Below are 26123 nucleotides of genomic sequence, written 5' to 3' on the forward strand. Positions count from 1 at the left end.
GTGTGTGTGTTGGGGTTTTGGGAAGGGGGGAGACGGTGGGGGGTAAGGGGGGTCTGATTAAATGGATTCCAGTCCTCCTCTTTGATCAGGGCTGGTGAAGAATAACAAGCAGAGGGCTGGCCTGCAAGGCAGACCCACAGACTTAAGCCACGTGAGAGCACAGCCAAATGCTGAGGAAAGACTGGGGAGGAAGAAGGAGACGATGAGGGGGAGAGAGAGGATGGGAAAAGGGGGGGAGACAGACAGGCAAGGAATGGTGTAAGTGGGGAGGGAGGTGGGGTGGCGGGTGATAGCAATCAGGCAAGGCAACCTGAGTGTCTATCCATGTCTAGGGGACTGGTGAGACCGTGAGGAGAGTCCAGAAAACAGGCCTGGGAAAAGATAGGAACTGACTTTCACTGTGGACTGCAAATGTGACCTGTAAACACACATGCAGGCATATACTGTAGCACATGCACAAATAAGCATGGCACACTGGTGCATACACACACACAAACACATACTGTAGGCCTTGTTAGCAGAGACTGAGCCTTGCTCATGACCACACTGTGTTACGAGTAAAGGGGCTTCAGCATTGTGTGCAGAGGCTGAAGTGTGTGATAAAAAAAAAAGTGTCCAGAACGATTCCACGGTCGGTGAAACTGCATCTTAGTGCTGACAGAGCAAAGAAAGCCCACCCACACTGTAAAATCTGAAGAGAAAAAAAATTGCATTGTGTGATTTGGTTGCCACAATGATGGTTTCAACAAACAGTAAGTGAGAGAAAAGTGGAGTTATCAGCTCACACCGTCTCTGAATGTTGAGTATGGTGAGATACAAACAGGAATAAATCTGACAATCCCCTGAACACAAGATGTTATGTCTCGGGGGAGACGTGCAGCCAAATCAGTCCTGAATAAATCCATAGAAATGAGTCTGGAATATGAATAAAAATGAGCAATTGAGCTATTAGTTACAATTAAATGCTGCTAAACTGTCCTCATGTAGTAAGCTAATTATAGTTGATGAAAAAAAAGAGATAATGGAATCAGCTCTGGGGGCCACGGTTGGATTTCTTACCTGTATTCCAATGAGAAACGCGTGAGTTCAGTCCCGTTGTAGATCCATTTGAATTCCAGGGGCCAGCTGCCCTCCGCCATGCAGGTCAGCACCAGGCGGTTCCCCTCTAGGTGAACCTGCGTCTGAGGAGGCTCCATCTTAAAATAAGGCGGGACATCATCTACTGGGAAGAGACAGACAGAGAGAGAGAGAGAGAGAGAGTGGAAGGAGAAAATGAGAGTCACATAAACAGATAAAGACTCAACAGGCAGGAAAACAGAGTGAGAAAAAGAAAGAAACAAAGTGAAGCAGTAAAGGGGTAGCTGTATGAAAAAGAGGCAGTGATTCGGTAACCCTTGTGAGCAGACACACAACACAATCCCAGCAATTCACAGGAAATGAGGACTCAGAAGAACAAGCTATTTCCATTTTTCTTCTGTGCTGATTGGGAACTTGAAGGTCAACAGAAAAGCCTGCCAAAAAGCACATGGAATAAGTTGTTACCGCAAAAAAAGAAGAAAAAAAGCAGCTTACTCTTTTTATTTCAAATTGAAATGCACTGGCAAATAGGTAGAAGAGCAATTTGTGCGGCAGAGGAAGTGTAAATGAACACTTCCATACCTCTACATCAGTGGAGGTGGATGAGGAGGGAGGGAGATAGGGAGGTGGGGAGGGGCTGAATAGACAGAAAACAGATGGAGAAAAATACAGCACAGATTGTACACACATACACAGAGAGAGAGAGAGAGAAAAGAAAAGAGAGAATGAAGGATGCAAGGAAGTAGGAGGAAGAGAGAGCGAGAAACTAGGAAGCCATGGGGGGTGGGGGCGGCAGGGGCTGCTTTAGAAAACACAAAGTTTCCCAGCCTTAAACCCCTTTCTCTGACAGGATGAGTTATGCTCTGTGCCTCCCTTCATTTATCTTTATAGTTCCCTAATGCAGCCAGATTATACAGGCCCCATCCGCAACACTGCACACAGCCAGCGCAGCCAAAGAAAGCCTTTAAGGTGATACGCAAGGTCCAGAGCTGAGCTTGGAGACAAAGTGCTTTCATTTGAGCTGATGAAAAAGGCATGATCAGACCTATTGATCTGTCTGCCTCACCAGCCATGGGCGACGCTGAGCCGATTGTGCTAGTGTTAGTGGCGGGCTAATTAAAGTCTGTATTAATAGTTGCAGTAAGCCGCCAAGGCCTGGAGCGCGCCTTGGTTCTAGGTCTACCACACTAGCTGACTCACTCTCATGGCTGATTACTGGAGCCTTTCTCCCTCTCCTCTCCTCTCTCTCTCTTTCTCTCACTGTCTCTCTCTCCACACACCCATGCGCGGGTTCACACCCGAGATTTATGGCGGTAAATGCGGCGGAAGTGGGTGAACGCGAGGGCAGGTCCCGTGTCGAGCAAGGGGAACGCTGGGGGTGGGATAGAGAAAATTACACCTGATTGAAACGGTAAATAAAAAAGAATGACTGTAAACCTCGGCTTCACACGGTCACGCGTGCGCCGTGTACGTTTTGCACAAACACTGATAAGGGTGGAAACACACATAAGCACACAGGGACGAAAAACAGCCCCTTACTCCCCTTTCTATCACCCACAAACACACCACTCATAAAAAAAGAGGCAAACAAACAGCCATCTGTTTTCAAAAGCAGTCCTTGGATTTTTCTCGTTTGGTAATAACAATACTCCACTACCTGGTTAATCTCTTCTTTCTAGCACCCTTGCGTGAACTTCTCCAAAACAAACACAGTCAAATCCAACAGGCCCTTGAAACTGATCCCTGTCTGAGCCCAAATGGAGGAGCCATCCCTATTTTCCCCAGGCACTATAGCTGCTGGAGTAGTGGCTTTGCTGTAATTCCATCCTCTAGTAAATGCATTCATACTTGACACACACACACTCGCGCTCGCAAACAGCATGCACACACGCGCACACACACACACACAAAATCCTAAAACATTCACTTATGCCTGCGCAAATGCACAACGCCCAGCCACTTCCAGCGTGGTTCAGGGGCACGGTGGTGATGTGCACTCAGAAATGTGGCTCCAAAAAAAAAAAAAAAAAAACAGACTCCATCAACAAGCTGCCATTAGAGACCTGCACATGCCAAAGCCAGACTTGCACATCAATCCTCTGAGGGAGGGAAAATGTATAATACCAAGTTACTGATGTGGAATTGTGGAACGGGAAATTGAACACACCATAATCACCACTCTTCTTATCTATCTGCAGTTGGTCTGTTCACACGGGATTTTTCACCATTCAGTTGAGCCTTGACTAGGAATCTCCGAGCTCTGGCTACATGTGGCCCTTGTGACCAATTTCACATTTAGACTCAAGTGCTCTTTTTTTTCTTTTTAGAAAAGCAAAATAAAGAGAGAGAGAGAGAGAGAGAGAGAGGGAAAAAGTCAATGTTTAACATAATTTGCAAGATTGACTTCTGACTCCGTGCTGCTAAACTCTCAAAGAGCTTGCTCTCCATGGTACAGATACAACTGAAGTGATCTTCTATTTGAGTCCAGGTGAGAAATTCAATGAGCGCCGACTGCGAACAGCTCTTACCACTAAAGCAAGATAGCATCAATTCCTCTGCACACAGGGCTCCAGGATCTAATGAGTTTCCAACAGAGAACCTCTTGTCCGGGGGCCTCATTCTCCTCTTCCTCTTCATCTTTGTGCTTTTGATCTTCACAGCGAATCGCTGAGGTCAAACAACGCTGACACATGTTTGTGTCAGAGGCAGATGCAGCGTGTGTTTTTGCGACAGCGGCTGGGATCATTTTTAAGTGCGTTATCTCTGTCACCTCTGATTTCTTTCTTTTTTTTTGTTGAGCGCCTGTCAGCTGCTGCAGAGAAATGAATGAGTAATGCATCTGTTTGTACATGTCTGCTTAATGGAGGAACATCCTCATCTATTTTTGCTCATGTGTATGCATATGAGCTAGTACAAAGCTCCGTTAATATATACAGTGTGTACAGTAGAGATGGAAAGCTGCAAATGAGTGGGCTGTCACTTAGGTGTCAGGGTGACGCGTTTGTTTCCGCTGCGGCATCGTCATCATGGCTGATCTGATCCATAAGTTGTCTCAGGTGTGGTCTCCTTTTAGAGCACTGTGACTTCATGGAACATGAGCACAGTGTAAATCACTCACACATTTACACACACATGTGCCTGCAGAGACAAATACAAAGCATGACACAAAATGGGGACTCGACTTAAAAATGGAGGATAAGCGTCTTATCTGCGACTGACTGGCTGCTCTATGTCAAGCTAAGGTTGACGTCGGTGAAGAAGAGACAGTAATGGAGGGAGGAAGAAAAGGAAGAGCACTGGCCAAGAGGAGCTGTCACTTCCTCCATGGCAGTGATGAACGGAGAGACGGCGGTGGGTTTTGGCATGTGCGTGGCGGAGCCTGCATGCTGCAGCCTTCTGATCCAGATGGAGAGCTAGAGGGCAGTCCTTCTGGACCAGGAATTCCTGCCGCACTATGGGCACAGATAAAAGCCAACCGGAGCAGGTCGGCAGATCTAGGGAACACCAAAAACTGGCATTGGGAAAGACCAGGAGGGCTTTAATGTGGCTGCTGTGCAGAGCAGATGCCCCCCACACAACAGTCAAGCTGCACCACCACAGCTCATTCACCACAGATATAAAAAACACCTTATTCTAACCTGACAGCTGAGGTTGAATGGTGGCATGGCTCCAGCCGGTCCCCTGCAGCATACACAGAATTTTAATGGCTGTTAGACAAAGACCACAGGCACCGGGGCAGCTTTATAAACCAAGGCCCATTGTGCTCCCCATTGCGCCACGCTGGCATGCAATCACACAGACGGTGTTCACATTCGGCTTTTGTCTTGTATTCTCTCTCTCTCTCTTGCTTATTTTATGCCTCGCCTCCTTACCCCAGCTCCCCTCCAGCAGCGGGGGGCCTCTTCCTGCCCTCTGTTTAATCCTCAGACACCTGTGTTTGAGCCTATGCAGCCACGTCCTCGCTGGCACTCCACACAACTGTATCGCTGAGATTCGGCGATAGAGTGGCGCCCCTGCCTGTTGAAATATTCGTAGGTCTGCTCCCTTGTCATCCACTCCCACTCTGTCCCTCTACCTCGCTATCTATTTTCTCCACCGACTCTTTCTCTTCTTCCATATGCACATGGCTCTCCCTGCTCCATCAACCAACCTCCAGTTCACCTCCTGGTGCATCATATCATCCAGGAGAATTTAGAGCTGTCATTTAGCCACCTCAATTGGACTTTAACATGTTAGATGGGTTATGGCTAGCCTCTCTGATGGGGGTTATGCAACAGTCATGGCAGTGACCTTGGCCTAGTAATGGGTTGGTGAAAGAGTGTGGGTTGGGGGGGTTGGTGAAGGGAGGTTAAAAGCATCTTAAGAGCTGATGAAACACATCCCTTATGGATACACACATGCACGACAAGGAACTACCGGTTGGCTTCTGCCATTCATTTGTTGCTTTACAAGTTGAGACAAGGACCCCGGAGCCCAGACATGAAAGCAAAACACACACTTAAATACGCACACACACTCCGGCAAAAATATTCACACTTCTCCCCTGTGAAAACACAGTCTGTCCTGAAGGTCAGGTTGATCCGTCACTCCATCGCAATCGGCCGTCACCGTGACAACAGGCACCCCGCCGGTTTTTTACGCTCCGTCACTTAGGTGAAGGGACAAAAGCAGGTGGACATACACACACACAAAAAATTGGGAGATTAAGAAAGTGGGCGAACAAGAGTGGAAACAAAGGAAGGAGAAAAAAAAAGAGGGTTAACGGTGAGATGGATGGCGAGTGCGAATGCGGTTCCTTAATGAGAAGAACAAAGAGATTGAGGAGTGATAGACAGGCACGGCGAGGAGAGGGGGAGAGAGAAAAATGAAAAGAGAGAGGGGAGTGTCCTCCAACACTAGGCAGCAAGGTGAAGCGACCCATTACAGCAGAAGCCAAACAAGCAGGCCAGGACCATAAGACAGAGAGGTGGAGATGGAGAGCCTCCATCTACCCCTACATTCATTTCCAGAAATGGCCCATGGATCAGCATCTGCATGCTGCATGTGAGTGCCAGTCCATCATAGCTTGATGTCTCCCCCCCATCTCGTATTTATAGCCCCTAAATCATGTTTGCCCAACATTCAGCAGGACTATGCACTTGCACTCTGTATCTATGTTGTGGCAATATAGACTTCATGGCCCAAGTGACATGCTTTTAAAAGCCCGTACAGCCATACAGTCATGCTCACTGCTCAGAGGAAGAGATGAAGCAGGAATATGGATTTTCATGTTAAGCTGTCTAAAATGTTTTTCTTTTTGATGATGCGTTCGCTTTGATGTTTGCAGAGAAAAGTCCTCGGGTCCTCTGCGGATGAAATGCTGCCTGCACCAGAGCTGTGTTTAGTGGATCGCCACGGGTTAATTGATGCGTAATTGATGTGATTAATTGAGGTGTAATGTACCACGGTGACGTGTCTGGGAGCTCAACTTGCTGCAGGGGCCTTTGCAAGAGCGTGTGTGTGTGTGTGTGCGCGTGTGCGCAGTGTGTGCGCTTATAGGTGTGCCTGTGTGTCTATCTGATGCTACAGCAACACAATTAGAAGCAGTAGCATCCAGCCAACAAATGGAGATTTAATTAGGAGTGAAGACGGAGCGGGAGGCCAGTCAATGGGCAGTAGATTGAATTATCTGGACACACACTCCAGCGGGCAGCACAGACAGATTCACAGTTGCACACATACTCACATACACACACTGTTTGGACTCCTTCCCTGTTTGCCTCGCTGCTACTCCTCCGAGTGCCTTCCTCTACCTCTCTGCTATGCTCTGCCTGTCTCACACTATCTTTCTTTTTTTGATTTCCTCCGCTTTTTTCTCTTCCCATCTTAACTTTCTCTTTCTCTTTTCTCTCCTCCCCGCCACAATAACAGTTTCCTCCCCGTGTGTTGTGGCAGTCTCTCTTTCTTGGCGGCCTTGATCTCTGGCCTTGTTTTCATACTCTCTTCCTGCCCTCTCATCAGTTGTCATCGCGCTCTCTCACACTTTCTCTCCGTGTCCCTTTCCTCCCGCACTCTCTGTCGAGATGTCTCTCCATCTTTTTTTTCAGTCTCCGCCTCGCCCTCTCCCTGCCCTGTCTCACCGTCTCCCTCCGTCCCGTTGCCCCGCATGCTCTCTCCTTCCCCTTAGCACTCCGTCTCTGAGTCACTAGCAGTATATTGTATTCCGTGCCGAGGGACGTGTCTGTGATATCCAGGAGCCTAATTAGCAAGTCCAGCTCCTGGCAGAGAACACGGCACGCAGAGGAGCACAGGCACAAGGCCTGGCGTCAATTAATGAGACCTCACACACCCACAGCCACCATTACACGCCCTCTGCAGCATCAAGTCTCTAGTCGGCTCAGCCTTGTCCAATGAACAGTGGGGGGATCCACGGCTGAACAACTGTAGCTAGATGTAAGAAAGTTATGTCTTTAATCACCAAGGGATAGTCATAGCTTTGTAAAAAGATAAAGCAGGGATTCTTGCCTGACTTTGTGGCACTCAAATAAGATTTATGTCTTGCAGCAGTGAGCTGTGTGCACATTTGTGGAGCCAACATTTCAATGCATCAACTTAAGCCAGACACTATGGCAATATCTTACATTGTGAGGACAAGATATATGAAATTGTTTTCATCTTGAGCAAGTGAGGTTTTGAGAGCTCTCGCAAGTACAACACAATGGGAAATGATCCAGGCTTCCCTCTCACTGTAGCGGCGCGTGTGACTGACATCACAGCACTATTTTTCCGACTTTTTCTCTTCTCCCTTCTCGCAAGGGAGAACGGAGACGGTAGCGGGTGGGGGAGAAAATAGGTACAAATTTTCGCTTGATCTTTTTGAGAGCTAATTGACATTGTTTGGAAAAAAAAAAACAAGAGAGAGCAACACAAAACAGATAAACGACAGTAAGCGGAAGAAACAGGAAATAAAAAAAAACTGCAGAGCAGCAGCGGGGATAGGAGGCGGGCAGCTTTTTCTCAAGGCATGAGAAGGCTGGAAATGGGCCTAAGTGAATTTAGAAAGTAGGGCAAAGACTAACGGAGGAAAATAAACAAACGCGCTGAAATGTGAATTCCACAGGGCCCCAGGTCATTAGAGTTAATACTGCGCGCTATGCCATCTGCTGTGATTGTTTACACTAGGCTGGATAATTAGATCCTAATTAGTAGATGGTATGGTGGGGGAAACATTATTTCACACGCACTGAGATGGAGATGATCAGACGCACCTGCAATGCCGTGCTGCCTGTCCATCCTGGGACCTCTGTGGGTAGCTCCGTGAAGATGTAGCTATCAGGCAGGTCTTGATTTAATTGCTTGATGCGCCAGGCAGGATCTGGATCTTTCCTTCCCACCATTAACATATAGATAGAGTTGTACTTCTTTTTTTTTCTTATTTGGAGGAGAGAGTCATCTCTGCTCTTGATGTTCTAAAAAACCTGTCTGCTTCTTGTTCTCCTTTATCTCTCATACTGTAACATGTGTGCGCGCCGGCGTGTGTGCCTGCGCATGGAAATATGTGTGTGAATACCCTCATCTTTGCATGTTTGTGACTGTGCCTCTCCAAGATACAGACACCAGAATATTATCAGGCAAAATGCAAGGTCTCAAACTGCCATGTCCCATCCGTGCTTTTCTCCCCAGCCGATCCCTTTGAATCTCCGAATTGGAGAGATACCACTGGCATGCTAATAGTGTTTTGCTAGGTGCGAGGTATCAGGGCGCCTGCCGTTGTAATATATGCATGCGGAATGGCTGGTGATTGTGATTCTTATCAGTGTGGCAGAGTGCATGGGCGCCAAGCAGTGAGTGGCAGGGGCTGGCAGTAAATGCTAATGGCAGAGAGCAGCTGACAGAGAAAAGAATTATTATCTCCCTTCATTACATTTACACGGCCTGCCTGTCTGTCTCCCTTCCTTCGTCTGGGCCTAGGCGTGAACAGCAATCAGTGTTGGCGACGCTTTATTTACCTGTTTTGCAGACAACAAACACCTTTGGTGTCAGCGCACTCGGGGACAAGGATCTCAGGAGGCTCTCGCATCGAAAATACGTCACACAGATTCGTTTTCACGCATGAGTAGCGACGGGGTCTTTGGCGGGAAAGTTAGAGTTGATAGATGAGTCAAGCTGAAGAGCGTGTAAAGGATAAAATTGGATGGATTTTTTTTTTTTTTTCTAATTTCGGGGGAGATGGTGCATGATGTGTGGCAGGATCATCACCTTAGTGATCAGGGCAGCCAGAAGGACCGACGAGTCCACGTTCCTAATTGGGACCTCTGAGTGTGAGAGCAGACAGGATGTAGCCTGTCACATCACTACCTCTCTCCACTGCTTTACCGCGAGACCCTCTGACCACCATTTTCTCCCATCATCCATGCTAGAGTACCGAATCCAGCTGAGACGGTATGATATGTACCCTATAACCCCCCCAAAAATCACTTTCTCCATAGAATCTCAAAGCAGCCTGCCCTCCCTCCTCCTCTTCCTCTTCTTCTCCTCCTCCACTGCATCTCTGACCTCGAAGGCATCTGCACAGACAGGAGCGCCTTCCTTTTCTCCGTGCGCGTGCCCTGCAAAACAGGAGGAGCGACAGAGGAGGAACACAGCTCTGTGGCACAGCGCGAAGACAGACAGCCAACACAGCGCCAGCAGGCAGACAAAGATCTGAACGCCCTGACATTATGCTAATGGGAGCGTTTGGCTGATTCTTACATGACTTCACACCACATTGTTCATCTCAATTATCAGATACAGTAACGGGTGCTGAGTGAGAAGCATGCGACTCAAACAAAGCAGGAGAAACTCTCAGTCAGAGATACTAATTGTTGTGCTCTCTCCACATGATCCTTTAGGACGGTTTAGTGTGAGAAACACTGCTTGTTAAAACTCCGCATAATAACATGATCCAATGTGAATAGTTTGAAATTATGCATGTTGGAGATGAAATGAATGAATAATGATAAGACACTTTTCTTGACAGACCAAACCAAAACAGGATGACTATATTTGTCTTGATTATCTAAATACACAACTTTGCCCTCTGTATTTGCCTATATATTTGTTATGTACATAGAATAAAACTTAATCACCCCTCATCTGTCATCTGTTATTCTCCTGATTTATGCAACACGTCCACATCTCTGCTTGTAAAGATTGTGTCATTTTGATCTAAAAATTGCAAGCTGTCTTACAAGAAAACCATACCCTTTAATCAAGAGCTATCACAACACTGGCACAATATACAGCCCTGTGCCAACAATGCCATCTAATATATGAGGTTAATGGTGTTTTTTCTAATTATATTCTCAAGCTTGCACTCAAGCGAACACTGGATCCTAGAGTTGCTGCAGTGATGTTGGCAAGGTTGCTTTCTTCTATTTGAGTTAGGAGCACAGGATGAAGAACCTTTGCTAAAGGGGAAATCCACTGTGGTTTGATCCTGGAGTCAAACCTGCACCCCATATACGTCCATTATATATGCAAGAGAATGTGAAGTATGGAGATGTGTAAAGAAGTTTTGGAATCTCTGAAAAGTAAAAAACCAAGGTTAGCTCTATTTTTTGACACGGTCTTATACATATGCAACAGCTCTTTCTATAAAAAAAAAAAAAAAAAATTACAACCGCAGCAATTTTAGTCTTCACACAATGTCAGGTATATCCTGGAGGTTATCGTTAGAAATTACATAAATTTAAATAGGAACACCATCTTCCATCAGGTTAATGTATTCACAGAGATTTTTTTCCCCCTGCTGTGTTATTGAAATGTTCCAACCACTGCTCTTAACACACCCGTGTAAAAAATATCATGTTGGTAATTCCCTGAACTTTCTCTGCCTCCAAGGACCTCCAAAGCGGAGGCATTGACTGTTGTTGGCTGCAATCATGTATTGAAATATGTGCAAACGATCAAGCAGATATGGCATAATGTTACTGGCGCCCAAGCAGCGGCGTGAGTGATTTGAAGGCTTAATGTGGCCCTCCATACAACACACAGAGTTATAGCCTGTGATTTGCATCATAAACGTCTGTTAAATTTCCACTTTTGGAAATGAATATCGCTAAATGACAACCTGACAGTGAGCCAAATGGGGGAGGTAGGAGTGACACTTTTTTTTTTCCACGTTTGAATTTTCCACCCATGATGGGACCTAATTCCTTATTACTACATCTATAAGCCGTGCATAAATACACATCAAATAGCGCTTTTTTTCTTTTTTCAAGCCTCATAATCCCTGGATAATCTTCATCTACAATATGAGCAGTGCTAAATTGGAGAGAAGATTCACAAATCAACATATTTACATCAGTCCCATTAGTGAGACACTGAGGAGATACTGCGCAGAGATCTGCTTCTGCTTTGAAATGCCTTTAGGCACTTAGAAATTTTATTAGAAGCACTTTAACGCTCACCATGCCATGGTAAGTAATGTGCTTTAATACACATATAATGCAGTGGATTACAAGTCTGGATATTAATAAATCATCTGTTTTATTTATTACTGCTCTTTTACCACGGCGGGTAAATGACATGTTTAATCTCTGTCACGGATTCAAAGGCTATTTGTGCTCCCCTGCATTTACTGTATGTGTATGTCTGTGTCTGTCTGTCTGTATGTACAGATTCGATGTACAGTAAATGCAGATGTTAGAGCGAATATAGTAGGTGTTTACTTGTGTCTTGACGTGTGAGTCTGTTTATAATTATTCACATGTGAATACATGCCCCTGAATGTGTGAGTGTACGTGTGTCTCTGGTGAGTTGATCCATGTATATTTGAATTCTTCATCAGATTAAAGGGATGCGCATGTACTCCACAGTCCCTTAATGACAGACAGATCAAAGCTCATCATGTTCCTGGCTGAGTTGAGGGGGATCATTAGCGATGGGTCAACAGGGCATCATTAGGCAGCGTGCAACCCGCCTTGCAGCGTGCTTGCTATGCTCCGAGTCTTATTGTATGTGTGCGTGTATGTGTGCGTGTACCTGAGCGCGCGTGCGTGCGTGCGCCGCACGTGCCTGTTACGAGATCATCAAATGTATCCATATTGCTCTCTGATCTCTGCACAGTGTGTGGGAGGAACACAGGTCTCTCCCGTGGCCCATTTCCCCACAGACGAATGCTGCTCCAGTGGTGAGAGCAGGCCTCATCTATTGTACCTCCTGCCTCCATCAACTCACTTTCCAACTATTACGACCCAACAGGCTGATCTTCATGGCTGAGGCTCGTTTTAAAAACCCTAGCCTTGCTGATTCAATAGGCTCTGGAGGGTTCTGACAATGACCAATTCACTCACGACTATTATTCATCACAAAACCTTTCCAGCTCTCCAATAAGATACACCACCCACCTTTCCCACTCTGTTTGGTATGCTGTAACAATCCATCACCTTCCAAATGCTGGGGTGAACCTACCATGCGCACACGAAAACATATACATTCACACATACACACACACATACATATGAGCATCCCTTTTTTCTTACAACTTTACTGAACAAACTCCTTCTCACCTCGGAAATTGCTATTTTGGTGCAGGGCCATTCCTGCTCTCAGCAGTTTCTCATAGGTTCTTTCTCCTTTTACAAACATTCCCTCCTGGCTTCTTTCTACCATCCACCCTTTCTTTCAACCGCAAACAGCTCTTTTCCACTGCCAACTTTGTCTCTCGCTCTCCCTCTCTCACCTTCAGATGCCACTCGTCCACTGCTTCCATGCCTGACTGCTTTGACAGGCCCGAGATTCAGGCAGAGGGAGATGGGGGGGATTTGATCCCTCCGTGGAGTGGAGCTCTGGCAGTGGGGTCCACTCTCCAACCGCCGGACGCAGAGCCCCTGAGCCACTGATTAAAAAGTCATGAAGGCTTTTAGGGGCATGCAGGGCTGCAGTTTCCCACTCTGCCATGGATTGGCTGCCTGAAAATAGTCTTTGTGTTCCTGAGACAACAGTGGAATATGGAGGACGGGCGGCGGCGGTGGTGGTAGAGGGGGGGTAGAGGAGGCAGCAAAGCAGCAGTGCGTGGGCCACCTCGCTCTCCCCTGTGCTCTAAAGCAGCACTCTCCTGGCCCCCTTGCTTCCTCAGATTAGATGAAACACCCACAGTCTGTATCCACTGTACATCACTGGCCCCTATATGAGCATTGTGTATAGAGGCTTTACGAGTGTGAGACAACAGCTCTTTTAAAGCAGCCGGCCTCTTCTCTTTTCCTCTCCAATAACATGGAAATCAACTCCTGCCGCTGAGGGTCGCGTCCAATGTCAGGCCCTTGACACGTTGCGACAAAACACATTGCCGTCAGCTCCCGCGCGCATTTGTGTGTGTGGCCTCTGCATGACGTCGTGGACACTCGGCCGTAAATAGAGAATCGATGCCTTTCTTTGAAGATGAATAAACAGAGTAATGAGAGTGGCTGCGAGCTCGTACTGTATATCATCAACCTGAATAGTTTGCTCTCGTGAAAAGTGGCACACAAATCAAGCAGGTGACCATTTGCTTCATAATGGCCACGACGACAGCTCATATACAACGACGCATGTGTGAAACAAGACCTTAATGTGGTGTGTGGGGGGGGGGAAGAAAAAAAAAAGAAAGGCCAAGCCTCCCAGCATTACTTCAGTCTTACCAACAGCAACCATCCATACCATTGTCACAAATAGCAGCCCCGCCACTAATGGAATCAATAAACCCTTGCAAATATTTACAGGACAAGAGAGCCTCGAGGCAATCAATTCCAATCTATAGGACGATGGAAGGTTCTACTGTGGCTGTGTTTCAGGTTAAAGGAATCAATAAAGTCAGCTTTGGAAACAGAAGGAAAAAAATAAATAACAACCTCATTGCAGCGGCACCACTCAGTCTTCCACTCACATGCTTTCTCCTTCCTTCCATCATCCTGACCCTTGTGTTGGTTCGTCCATTTTTATTTTTTATTCCCCCCCCCCGCCCCCCCACTGCAGTTGTCCAAGTTTGACATCACCGGCTGCGCCTCCCAGCAGGTATCAGGAACCGCAGGGAGTGCATCCAGCGAGGTAGTCGTGGAGACAGCTTTTTGAAGAAGGCAGCAGCTAGTGGATGTGACAGGCCGTTGAAAGCCTGGGAGATAACAGCATCTGCTTCTCCAAGTCGTAACAGGTAGAAAGGTAAACCGGGGGAAAGGGGGGGGCGGAGGAGGGGTTGGCGGGTTGTTGCGAGGGCCAGGCGAACTCTCGGAATAATAGGATATAAAAACAATGTTGCTCAGTCTCTGCATACATTGGGAGGCAGAGCTGACTGACGGAAAAGTGAGGCGTGGAGGCAGTGCGGAGAATGAGAAGTAGGGTATATTAAAAACAGATTGCTTCCATTTCTCTCTGGGGGCAGATTTTTTTTCTTTTTTTTTTATGCACAAGGTTGTAATCCCTAGTTTATGTTCTGTAGTAACTAGCTCGATAAAATACATCAACCCGACACATAAAAAGTGAATAAAACAGAGTATATAAAAGTGTGTCAGGGCGGCGGGAAGCTATAGAAGTCAAGAACGCCCAGAGTGAACGCTGATTTATTGATGTATTGATGCCTTGGTATAGTGCATTGACGAGTTCAGCAACTTCTGATAAATAGGCGATAATGTTAGACATTTCTCTGGCAGGCACGCAGTTACCTGGCCTCACGCTGCTCCACGGTCTCCAGCCTAATGAGCAGGTAGGTAGAGGGAGAACGGAGCAGAGAAACTCTCTCTCTCTCTCTCTGTGATGCCACTTGCTGTGTTTTCATTCTCTCGTGTACAACACTCCTAGAGAGAACGATCAGACGGGAGCTGCAGCTTCTGCCAGCGGCTATCGGTGTCTCTTTAACAACTCCACCACCCCTCTGTGGGAACATATGTGTGGTGGTGGGGGTGGGGGTGGGGGTAGGGGGTAGGGTGGGGAATGAATGCGCACGTGTTAACTAGCCACACAAGAAACCCCTCTGGTGGCCGCCTTCAGCATAGACAGACAAGCTCTGAATTGCTTGGATGATATGCAAACAGTGGCTTTTACAAGGGTGGCGAGCAACAAGTGTAAGGTTGGCAGCAGCAGAGCCACATGTCGCCGTATACGCAGCATCACACTGCACTCCCACTGCCCCAGGGTGGAGAGTCTGAGACCACTTTCCCACGGACCCTGCAGTTAAGTACCTGACGAGTGCTTCATCACTTAAAGTGCCTGCCACAATGTGTATATGCGTGTGTGTGTGTGTATAACTGCAGATAAATCACGCAGATAGGGTATGTGCATAAATCAACTATTTCACCCATGGTTTATGCTTTGCACACTATGCATCATGCAGATATGAATGCTGCATGGTCCAAATAACTGTATCCTCATCTGATAGATATTTCACAGCATGGCTCAATTAATTGAAATCTTTTTTTTTTTCAACTGAGCTGTGAGAGAAATCCATAAAACAGATCAAACTGAAAATGCACTGGACAGAAAAAGTGCATATGTAGTTGTGTGTGTGTGTGTGTGTGTGCGCGTGAGAGAGAGAGAGAGAGAGAAAGGGAAAGAGACCGACCGCACAAACTTGAGGGCCCACTTGGCAAAGCATATGTGGTTCTGACTGCCAACTTGCGAAAAATGTCAATTACTCTCTCTACATCTAAAACTTTTATGAAGGCTTCTAGGCTGTATCAAAGCCTTCCACCTCACCAGCTCGCTCAAAAATGTTTTCTCTCAGAGAAAATCAGCTTTAATTATTGAAAGCGTGGCTTCAAGTTTATTAGTGTTTTTCAGGACTTCCTTCAAATTGCTGTCCAAGGCGCCGCTGTGCATATCAAAACTATCTTATTGATTCTAACCTGTTTTCCATGTTATGAACAGACAGACTGTCAAAAAAACCTCAGATCTGCTATGCCGTCGGTGGGAGCCTTGTGATGCATTACAAAGACAACTGTTCGCAGACACGCAGGAAACATGTAATAGCAGTAAACACCGATATGATTCTGGAAGGAAATGAGAATCAAACAGAGAAACAAGAGATAGAAGGCACACCGCCGTATCTCGCCAAACCTGGTGGAAGAGAGAAATGAAATGAGCGAGGGGGGGACAATGCGGAGGATCAAAGTCAAGGTAATGGCAGGTGGTTTGTTGGTTGACAATATAGTGAATGAGATCCCCCGGCCCCACGGTGAACTGACCCCAGCCTCGGACTCCACAGCAGAGAGCCGTATATCTTTCCCAGCAGTACATCAGACAGACGGAGCAACAGACAGCCCTGATCTTTCTGCTTCCATAAGCAACACTCTTTTTAATCCCTTCTGGATCAAAGGAGGCAACAAGCTTTGCCTCCCTTTCATTAGGGAGGAATAGAAGACTGCGTGGAAAACCCTCCCCTGCTCTCCAGGACTGAACGGCCAGGTTTGATCAATCAGCAGCAGTCCACTAACTCTGGCCTAAGTGCCCCTGCTCTAATCTCTCTGAAAAAAAGAAAAAAAAATGAGGATGAGGATGAGGTGGTGGGACCAGAAACGCACCCACATGAACTTTCATCAAAACAGTCTTTGGTCTGGGAATGAGTCAAATTATACTGTGCTTTGTTATGTTCGGTTCCAGCAGAAAATCTGCTCCCTGACAAGCACAGCCTCGGTGCTTAAGTCCCATCGCTCAAAACATGAAAGTCTGAATGCTGGTGAAAGGACAGAATAGGGATCAGCCAGGCTGACAGAGTGGCTAAGTACAACTGGGCTTCTGTCTGACTCTGCCATTGTTGTTCACTGGTGGAACGTAATCTTCTTAATCACAAGCTAAACCTGCAGAACAATTGACCCATTTTCATATGTGGCTTCTTATCTCCGAATGCATGCCCATATCTCATTTAGAAGTGTTAGAAATCCCTCTTCAATCTAGGTGATCTGTTCTCACCAACCTGCCTCCACATTCCTCTAATCCACTCTGATCTAATCCAATGCATGTCAGTCAGAGAATGTCATGTTTATATGAGGAGTAGTGGGCTTCTGCTGTCCTACGTGTGTTTAAATCTGCATGGTGGGGTTCCTCACCCCTCCCCCACCTACTCCTTCTCCCTTTAATGTATGTGTTTGTACTTGTCCTCCCAACATATCAACTGTTAGATCCTATAGTGGTGTGAGGGTAGCTGGACAGGTTATACTTACATACATACATACATGTATGTATATGTGCGTGTGTGTGTAGATAGATTATAGATATAAATAATTCCAGCACTGATTAAGCAAAGATTAAACTAAAGCAAAGAGGACACTCTGAAAAATTTTCTCTGAGATGGTTTGTCATTCTAATTAAAAAGGGAATAAAAGGTCAAACTAAAAGTAATCATACTTATTGGTGTGAAAATCACAGATGTAAGCTCACACTGCAAATTGGATTAGCAGGTCCAACCTCAAATAAGACAAGTCAACTCAAACTCATTTGTGCAGCTCTAAATCACATTAGGCTCAAAGAGCCGCACACCCACATTTTAACACAACAAATGACTTGCTGCTTTTCACCGTCATGTGAGATCACACAGAATTTGGCAACTTTTCACAGGGAAGGAGTTTGTGTTTTGTTTGAGGGATGTTTTTTTTCTGCACAGAAAAAAGTCAGATACGTCTATGGGTTTTTATGTCATCGGTGCAAACAGCCAGCAGTTCTCAAAATGCTCCATTTGAAGAGAGTCAAGCTAATGTTGTTGTCAATACAAAAATTAGACTTGTGTTTGAAGCCAATTTTTAGCTACTCCATGTGAATCATTTATATTGGCATCTGTTTTTCTGTAGCTAAAAGTGATTTCTACGTCAAAATATTACCACGCAGACAGGTTGCTTACGTGTGTACAGGCCTGATTTATATAATTTGTATGTGTGTGTGTGTGTTTATCAGTCTGACAGTCTACCTACACAGCAGAAGAAGGGTGTTGCTGAAGAATTACCGTTGTGGTGGCAGAGCTCAAAAATTGGTCTTTTTTTCCTGCCTGGGTGCCAGTCAGCCTCCCTCTTTTTCCCACCTCTCCACTCTCCTTTCCTCCATCTCCTTCACTCACCCTCTTTCTCTCCCTCTCTCTCTCTCGCTCTCTGCATACGTTCTCAATGAAATGAGAAAGGATGGGCTCTTGTCAGCGTGAGCAACAGTGGCATTATTGTCAGCGTGAGCTGTCTGTCGTTGCAGTGTGTCGGACTGGACCCCTCCTGTCGGCCTGTCACCGTGGCGCGGGGATGAGATGTGAAAACTTCGGCGGATTTGTCAAGGGGGAAATAAAGCATGGCACCCGACTGATCTGACACCCTTATCTTCATGGTATCAGTTCCCTCACACATAGACAAGTCAGCCAACTGGATCAAATATAAGTAACACACACATACACAGAAAAAAAATCAATGTAAAGTATATCAAAGGCTTGCCCATCCACCAGTCCATATGAAATGAATATGACATAAGCAGCTGATTCCAGGCCCCGGGTGCATCGGAGTGAGAGAAGGCCATGCAGCACCGATAGCTCCGACCTTCAGGAAACAGCTTTGGTGAAGTTAAACAGTGGACTGGACGGTGCCAGAATGAACGTCTCTCTTTTTATCTCTCTCACCATCACTTTCACACATTCTGCCAAGTTTAGAAATCTAAAAAAAATGTCCTCGCCAGAAAAAACTAAACAAAACAAAAAAGAAAACATGATATGTGGAGCCTCATCAAAAGAAGCACAAAATCAAATTAGCTTTGTTTTTTTGCTTACAATGTTATATGTTTTCTCTGGAGCATACATGGGTAGCCTCCACATGAAGCCACCTGGTGAATACAAGGTGTTTTTTTTGTTTTTTTAATGTATATTTTTCATTTTTTTGTGCTAACTCCCAGGGTGCATCGGCTCTGCTCGGGGAGTAAGTGTGGTGTAGACGGGGGCGACGCCACCAGCTGCTGACCTTTACTAGCATCACACAGCAGCGGGGAGTACCTCAGTTTACCTGACTCACATCTTGAAAACAGCTAATCAAAAGGTCTCTAATGGTTTACCACCTGTGAGGAGCTACCTGTGTGTTTGTCTGTTTACTGATGTGTGTGTGTGTTTTTAATGTATGCATGTGTGTCTGTGCATAATTTTGTTGTTGTGCATGCGCTCATATAAAGTTTTTGATTACATCATTACAAGTCAACAAGGAAAAGAAAATTACCTCTTTGATCCACTACAAAGTGGATATGGGCTGTGCTGCGAAGGCCCTCAAAGTGGGTGTGAGTCAGTGGAATTTAATAAATCAAATCCGACTTCCACGCTCATCCTTTAATTTGCAGTAGCCACACAACCGTTCCGACCGCCGTCGCATTTCAACACCAAAACCACACCTTAAAAAAGCTACAAGGGGTCAGATGAGGTCTGGCCATCGCTGACTAAACTCCTCTGTTGGATTAAAAACCTGTATTTACGGACATCATCTATGCAAGACGTTAATACTGGCATTAACTGGCTGTGAGAGTCTGAGTACTTTTTATTGTTTTTAACCCAATGAACTGACCTGTGAAACCTGGTCTTACATTTGTAAGTCTTGTTCCCAGACTGGGTTGAATTCTCCCTCAAGGTGCTAAAGGCCACAGTACTGCCAGAGAAGAAAGTGCAATTACACCGAATAAATCCCCTTTCCCACAAACCTAACTTGCTTTTGAGAACCATCTCGCCCTTTTCTCCTGGAAAGGAATCCAACCCACCTCGTGACCCTTTCAGCAAACCACCTCGAAATCCCTCATAATCAGCACCTCTGTGTGACAGACTCTGTCTCCACAGCTACTAATGCCGTCCTGATAAAGGTGGGCCTCACATCAATCAGATGGGGTAACGCTCTAAAAGTAGCCACTTATCAATCAGATCAATAGCAACCTAGAGAAGCCAGGTGTCTGTCGCTGTTCTGTGAGAGAGGAAATGTCGTGAGGATGAAAAGAAAAGAGAGGAGAGGAGGGAGGGAGGAGAGAGGAGAGAGGGAGGAGGGAGGAGAGGAGACGAGAGGAGGTGGGCATTGAGTGGAAAGATCTCACAGGAGGGAAAAAAAAAATAATCGAACCCCGAGTGAGGGAGAGGAGCTGGACAGGAGACGGTGTAGGCGGAGGTGGGAGACAGGGTAAAAATGGGTGAGGGAGGTGGGAGGGGGGGTTGGGGTGGGGTGGGGTGGGGGGAGTGGAGGAGTGGCCTGCCTGCTATTATAGCTCCTGGAGACTAGGAACTCAATCAGCGGCCAGGCGAGAGGCCCATTGTGCTGTGGTGTAATGGGAACTGTGAGATTTTATTAAGAGAGAGCAATTGCATGTGCTCCTCATCAGGGTTTCCATTGTGGCAGTGGTGGTCACAATGACGCCTAGGGGAGATAGAAACAAGGTATTTACTGTCTAACATTTGGAAGAATAGACAGCTCCCAGAAATAAGGTTCCACTTTGACGTTGGGGGCTCTGTTGCCTATAATTGTCATGGCATGCTCTTGTTCGATCTGTTTCCTTCCCAATTCCTCTCACTCTATTATTCCTTCAGCTCTTTGCCATTCTTAGTTCCTCTATTCTCTCTCTCTCTCTTTCTCTCAGTGTCTCTCTCTCTCATACACACTCAAGCTATTTCATTTCGTTGCTCTTTCATTTGTCTATCACTTCCCCGACTCCCTCCGTCTGGTGCGGTGGTGAGACTACACTGCAGAAAGTCACCCTCAGCGAGTTTCCCTCTTACCAGCGATTGCATGCATAGCGAGCCTGTGCTGTGGCTATTTAGAGGAGAGGGGAGGGGAGGGGAGGAGGGAGCGGAGGGAAAGGTGTGGGAGGACAGCGCTGTGAGAAGGTGTATCGGCTTGAATAGTGATGGACCCGGCTTTGTCAGTTTGATGTTGTCAGAGTCAGTTTCTCCAGGACACAGGCCATAAATACACAAGTGAAGTGTGTATTCACCCCCCCTCCAACCCCCACACCCCCAGTCAGTACAGATAACTATAGGCAAAGGGCATGTTTTTGATTGCACTGTGTTTGCGTACAGCTTCGCAGGAGGAAAAGAATAGATTTTCTGTCCTTATAGGTTAAATTATAATTCCCCCACTTGCGAGAATCCAGAGACTCTCATTAAGCATGTGGCCGACTTCACCGCAGGAAAATCTTGTGATCTTTGAAAGGACCCGGAATGGTTTTTTCTTGTATGTTTTATCCATCCATCCATCCATTGTCCGCCGCTTATCCGAGTCCGGGTCGCGGGGGCAGCAGTCGGAGCAGGGATCCCCAGACTTCCCTCTCCCCGGACACTTCCTCCAGCTCTTCCGGGGGGACCCCAAGGCGTTCCCAGGCCAGCCGAGTGACGTAGTCACTCCAGCGTGTCCTGGGTCTTCCTCGGGGCCTCCTCCCGGTGGGACATGCCCGGAACACCTCACGAGGGAGGCGTCCAGGGGGCATCCTATACAGGTGCCCGAGCCACCTCAGCTGGCTCCTCTCGATGTGGAGGAGCAGCGGCTCTACTCCGAGCTCCTCCCGGGTGACAGAGCTCCTCACCCTATCTCTAAGGGAGCGCCCCGCCACCCTGCGGAGGAAACTCATTTCGGCCGCTTGTATCCGGGATCCAGTTCTTTCGGTCATGACCCAGAGTTCATGACCATAGGTGAGGGTGGGAACGTAGATCGACCGGTAAATCGAGAGCTTTGCCTTTCGGCTCAGCTCCCTCTTCACCACGACGGACCGATACAATGACCGCATTACTGCGGCCGCCGCACCGATCCGCCTGTCGATCTCGCGCTCCATTCTCCCATCTTGTATGTTTTAGTCAATTAAATTCCAATAAATGTTACGTCGCTGCTGTTTTTATATCGCTCTGACTCCCAAACCTCGGAGGGAAAAAAGTTTCTTTGAATAAACCACCCGGAAGTTTTAAATTTGAATATTTAAGCATCAAGATGATCAGATGAATTGACAAGAAAAAAAACAAAAAACATGACAAAACAAATAGTTTGTGACACACAGGCAGACTTTGCAGGCTCTTTAATCATGCTACTTGAGTTCTTACATAAATATATAATGCTCTGGGATATTTCCTGAAATGATTGATGCTGTTGTTTTTCATTGGACGTTAGAAAAAAAAAACACAGATGTCGTTTTTTAAAAACTTGGTTTTCAAAACACATTTTCATCAGTCTGATTTCTTTTGTTTAAGGAGCAAGTACCATTGTCTGTGAAATCACAGCACTTGTTCTAAACTACAGCAACTACTGCATCTAAATTATAGAAATCCATGAATCAAGTCAAACTGAATCATACACTGTTGCAATTATCCCATCCATCCGGCAGATTTATATTCTTGTTTGAGAAAAAAAAAAAGCCTGATTCAAACGTTATACTTGTTAGGACGGACTTTGCAGACTGCAGCCTCATCTGACTGTGAGATGGTTTTCTATTGAATTACGAGCCGCTATCATCACTCTCTGTCCCCTGATCTGGTTCTGTCCTAATGAATCCGAACGCGCTCCTCTCTGGTCCCAGCCACCGTTGCCTCGCCATCACGGACAATCTGATAAAGGGATGAGAGAGGATATCATGTGTTCCTCACACAAATCCTGCCTGTAATCCGTACATTGTTGTTGTTCTACTTCCCTCAATATAATCTCCTTGCAAGTCCATTCTGTTACTACTCCCCCCACCCCCACCCCACCCCCCCCTGCCTCAATCAATTCACCAAATATAGTGTATCAAACATCCTGGTCAGCCACAATTTGGGAGATATCTGGGAGATTTGGGTGACAGTTCACTGAAAGGGAAGTTCTTAGTTCTGTGTGAGATGGGGGATGGTGGGGGTGGGGGGGCTGCTGACAGTGTTGGTATGTGGTGTAATACTGGTACACATGCTGTCCATCTGATAATGAGTGAGGGCAGAAGAGGATGCAGGGGGTGGTGGGATTACACGCCCCTGTAGGGATGGGGACCAGCACAGGCCATATGTGGTCCAGTCCCTCATAATCCTATTTGACCACAACACACTTACAGAAGACACTTGAAGAGCAGAGAGCAGATTGAGGGATGGAAGGAGGTGTTTGAAATAAACCGATGACCCCGGTGTGAAGGACAAATGTTACTTTGATCAACAGATTAATTCTCTACCTTAAGTCCATCAACACAGAGGATAACAAGGAGCAAATCCGCACCAAATGTTGTTTTTATTTTTTTTTGTTTTTGCTTTTTTCCCCTCCTCCTCCTCTTACTCCACTTCACCAGAGCTGGCTCGGTTTTACCCATGCAGCGCTACACTCACCGCTGTGTTTATTTCACTGTATAGCACGCTCCATCTGCACAGGTCTGGGAATGTAAAGTGATTGCTGTCGCACATAATTTCTCTGATGCAACTGGATATTTGTCGTGAGTGTGCCCCTGGAATGAGCTACCCGAAGCGTGGGTAAAGTTGCTTGTGCACACACACACACACACACACAGGTAACTATTTGTCCCCAAAAACAGACACACACAGACGCGTATACACATATAGCTGCATACTCAGTCTTCAACTGGCCTTTATTTTTATCCAGATGCTGACAGGTCCAATCATGTGCAGCATCTAAGCCCATTAGCGTCAATAATACGCTTTGACAAAGGGAACAAAAACCTGCAAATGGATGCAGACACGGTGAGAAGCACAGTGAATTAGACTAACCCCGAAAAAAGAGGGAAAAAGGCGCAATGCAGCACGGCTGACATAGACTATAAACCTGTAGAGGTGAAGCCGGAGCATTGTTTTGGATGTATGAAAATACTGTGACGTATAAGCGTCACGCCTGACATGAAATTGCAATAGCCACACAGACACTTTTGTTTAGATTGGATCCTCGCCCACGATTAACAAGGGAAGAGCCAGGTGTTGTTGAGCCTCAGGGTCAGTTTGAGGCTCTGCTGGCTGGTTGATAGTGGCAAAGCTCCACTGAACACTGTAAACTTGACTGTATGCCACGGGATTCAATTTACAAGCTGTTGGTTTAAGCTGGCACGATGAACCACCCTGTTGTTTGCACCAGGACACGTTGTCTGTATCGGAGGCTCTTTGTCCTACAGTTAACGAGCACTCTAGTGGGAGAGAAACTGTAATGGCCGATTACGGCTGCGATAATGTTAGACTCTTTTGTGTACTCCTAACAATAGTAGAAAACCTGTCCTCACAGAGAGGAAGGAAAACAAGTGAGGAAAAAATAAACCCTCCGTTTGCATCCCTGCAAAGCCTGCTGCTTTTATGTGATGTGCTGACTGAGGGCTCGCTGCTCTCTGCTCCTGGATCTGGATCCCAGTCAAGGGGGATCACACACACGCCCAACAACACCCCTCCAACCTGCTCTCACCCACCTTCCTCCTATACCTCCACTCACACACACACATATACGCAACATGCTAACAAAGGTGTTCTTGGAGGTACACCAGGGCATTTCTCAATTCCTGCTGTATTCTAAGATTTAAATTCATAAACAATGCTGCAGGCGTTTTTTCTGTGTTTCAGAAAATGCCGACTGAATATATTAAATGAATATTCAGAGTTGAGTATCTAATTCTGAAGCACTGGATTAGAGACTAGTTTCAAAACCAACATATGGCAGGCAAGCGACTGAGAAAACAAGTTAGAGACGGCAAAATAACTCAAGAGTGTGTCTCTCAAATGAACTCAAAGAATTCTGGTTATTAGGGATTTCTTCTTTTTTTTGTGAGATCCTGTTATATATTCGCACATCAGTTGTTTGTAAAAACACACAATTCAGTTTCTCCTATGCAAGAGAACCTATCACGCATTTGGTATGAGGCTTCAATGAGCTGCAAAAGAACATCTACTTTCATCTTGCAAACATGCCTTCACCTGTTCTACAATCCTAGAGAAAACAACAAAAGAGCAACAACAACAGAGTGCACATGAAAAAAACAACTAAAAAAACAACCCACAGAGATTCATTGCAAACCAAGCACAAGGTGCAGACAGTCAATCCTAAATCTATTCCACCGAGAGATCAAAACTCTGAGAGATAAAGGGTTTGAAGAGGGAGCAGAGTGATGTTTCTCTGCCGCAGCGGGTCAACAGGTGTCCGGGGGGTGAAGAGCCACTGTTAGTGTTGACAAGACCGAGATGACAGCGTCCGTTAGTGGAGAACAAGCGACGAGACTTCAGTGCAATTAATCTCTGACTAGAGCCCCCCCACCCCCCGCCTCCCGCCGCCTTCAGCCACGGCTACAGTGTCAGGCTGGTGATAAGGTCGTGCTGAGTGACCGGGCTCTGTCTTCAGCTGATTAGTCAAGAGAGTTTACAAAGCTGCCGCAACAGTGGGCAGCCATTTGTCAGGCGCCCTGTAATTAATCCATTTCCATGTGAGCCCCGGTGGAAGTCTGCGGGGATCGCCGAGAAGGCCCCTCGAAAGGCTATCATTAGACGCACAAAAACTGAACTGTGTGTGACACGTACAGGACAAGAAAGACACAGCGCTCCTTATTGAGCGACGCCGAGGTGATGTGATGTGTTTGCAGCCTTTTAACTTTCAGTGAAAGGGGTTGAGCCGCTGCCACTGTAGCAGACACACAGGTGAGAAAAAGAATTAAAGAGGACAGGAAAATGACTGTGCTCTAAGCGGGCTAATTTATCCAGACACTTTAAGGTCAACACTTGTTTTTATTTTTTTGCCCTGACAGGCGTAGGTACGAGAGGGTTGTAAATGGTTGACATTTGCCGGAGTAAGTCTGGAAGATGTCGCGCACATCACCGCAATGATGGTGGGGGGTGGGGGGGTGGAGAGGTAATTCACATACAGTAGCGACGGGAGAGAAAAAGGCCCATTGACTGCAGAGACAGGCGAATGGCTGACTGTTATTTGACCCTTAGAATTGAGGTGAAGCCATGCCATGCTAATAGACGCATTCCCCGTTGATATCATTCCGCACATCACAAGAGGCGATTTATGCTCAGTAACGGAGAAAATGTTTCCTCAATCACACAGGTGTTTGACACCATGCCTCAGCGCGCAATGTTATCTCCAGCCTGACCAGAGAAAACAGATGTCCAGTCTCTCCCTATATACCACAGCGTCCCGCTCCCACCG

At 46.5% G+C, this 26123-nt stretch overlaps 1 protein-coding gene across 8 annotated transcripts in view; it reads right to left on the minus strand.

Annotated features, from left to right (window-relative positions):
* Window positions 1–26123, minus strand: part of sdk2a (sidekick cell adhesion molecule 2a) — an 84305-nt gene that overhangs the window by 36359 nt on the left and 21823 nt on the right. For 5 of the 8 annotated variants that reach the window (XM_085784103.1, XM_085784099.1, XM_085784101.1 and 2 more), the window contains exon 2: window positions 1060–1222. In XM_085784103.1, the coding sequence (XP_085640229.1) occupies window positions 1060–1222 (163 nt within the window). The remainder of the gene's footprint in view (window positions 1–1059; window positions 1223–26123) is intronic. The other 3 variants (XM_085784104.1, XM_085784100.1, XM_085784098.1) reach the window with 1 other exon arrangement.

The sequence above is a fragment of the Trachurus japonicus genome, chromosome 8 (genome assembly GCF_045865225.1).
Source record: "Trachurus japonicus isolate A0001 chromosome 8, Traja_1.0".
In the NCBI taxonomy this organism is placed as follows: Eukaryota; Metazoa; Chordata; class Actinopteri; order Carangiformes; family Carangidae; genus Trachurus; species Trachurus japonicus.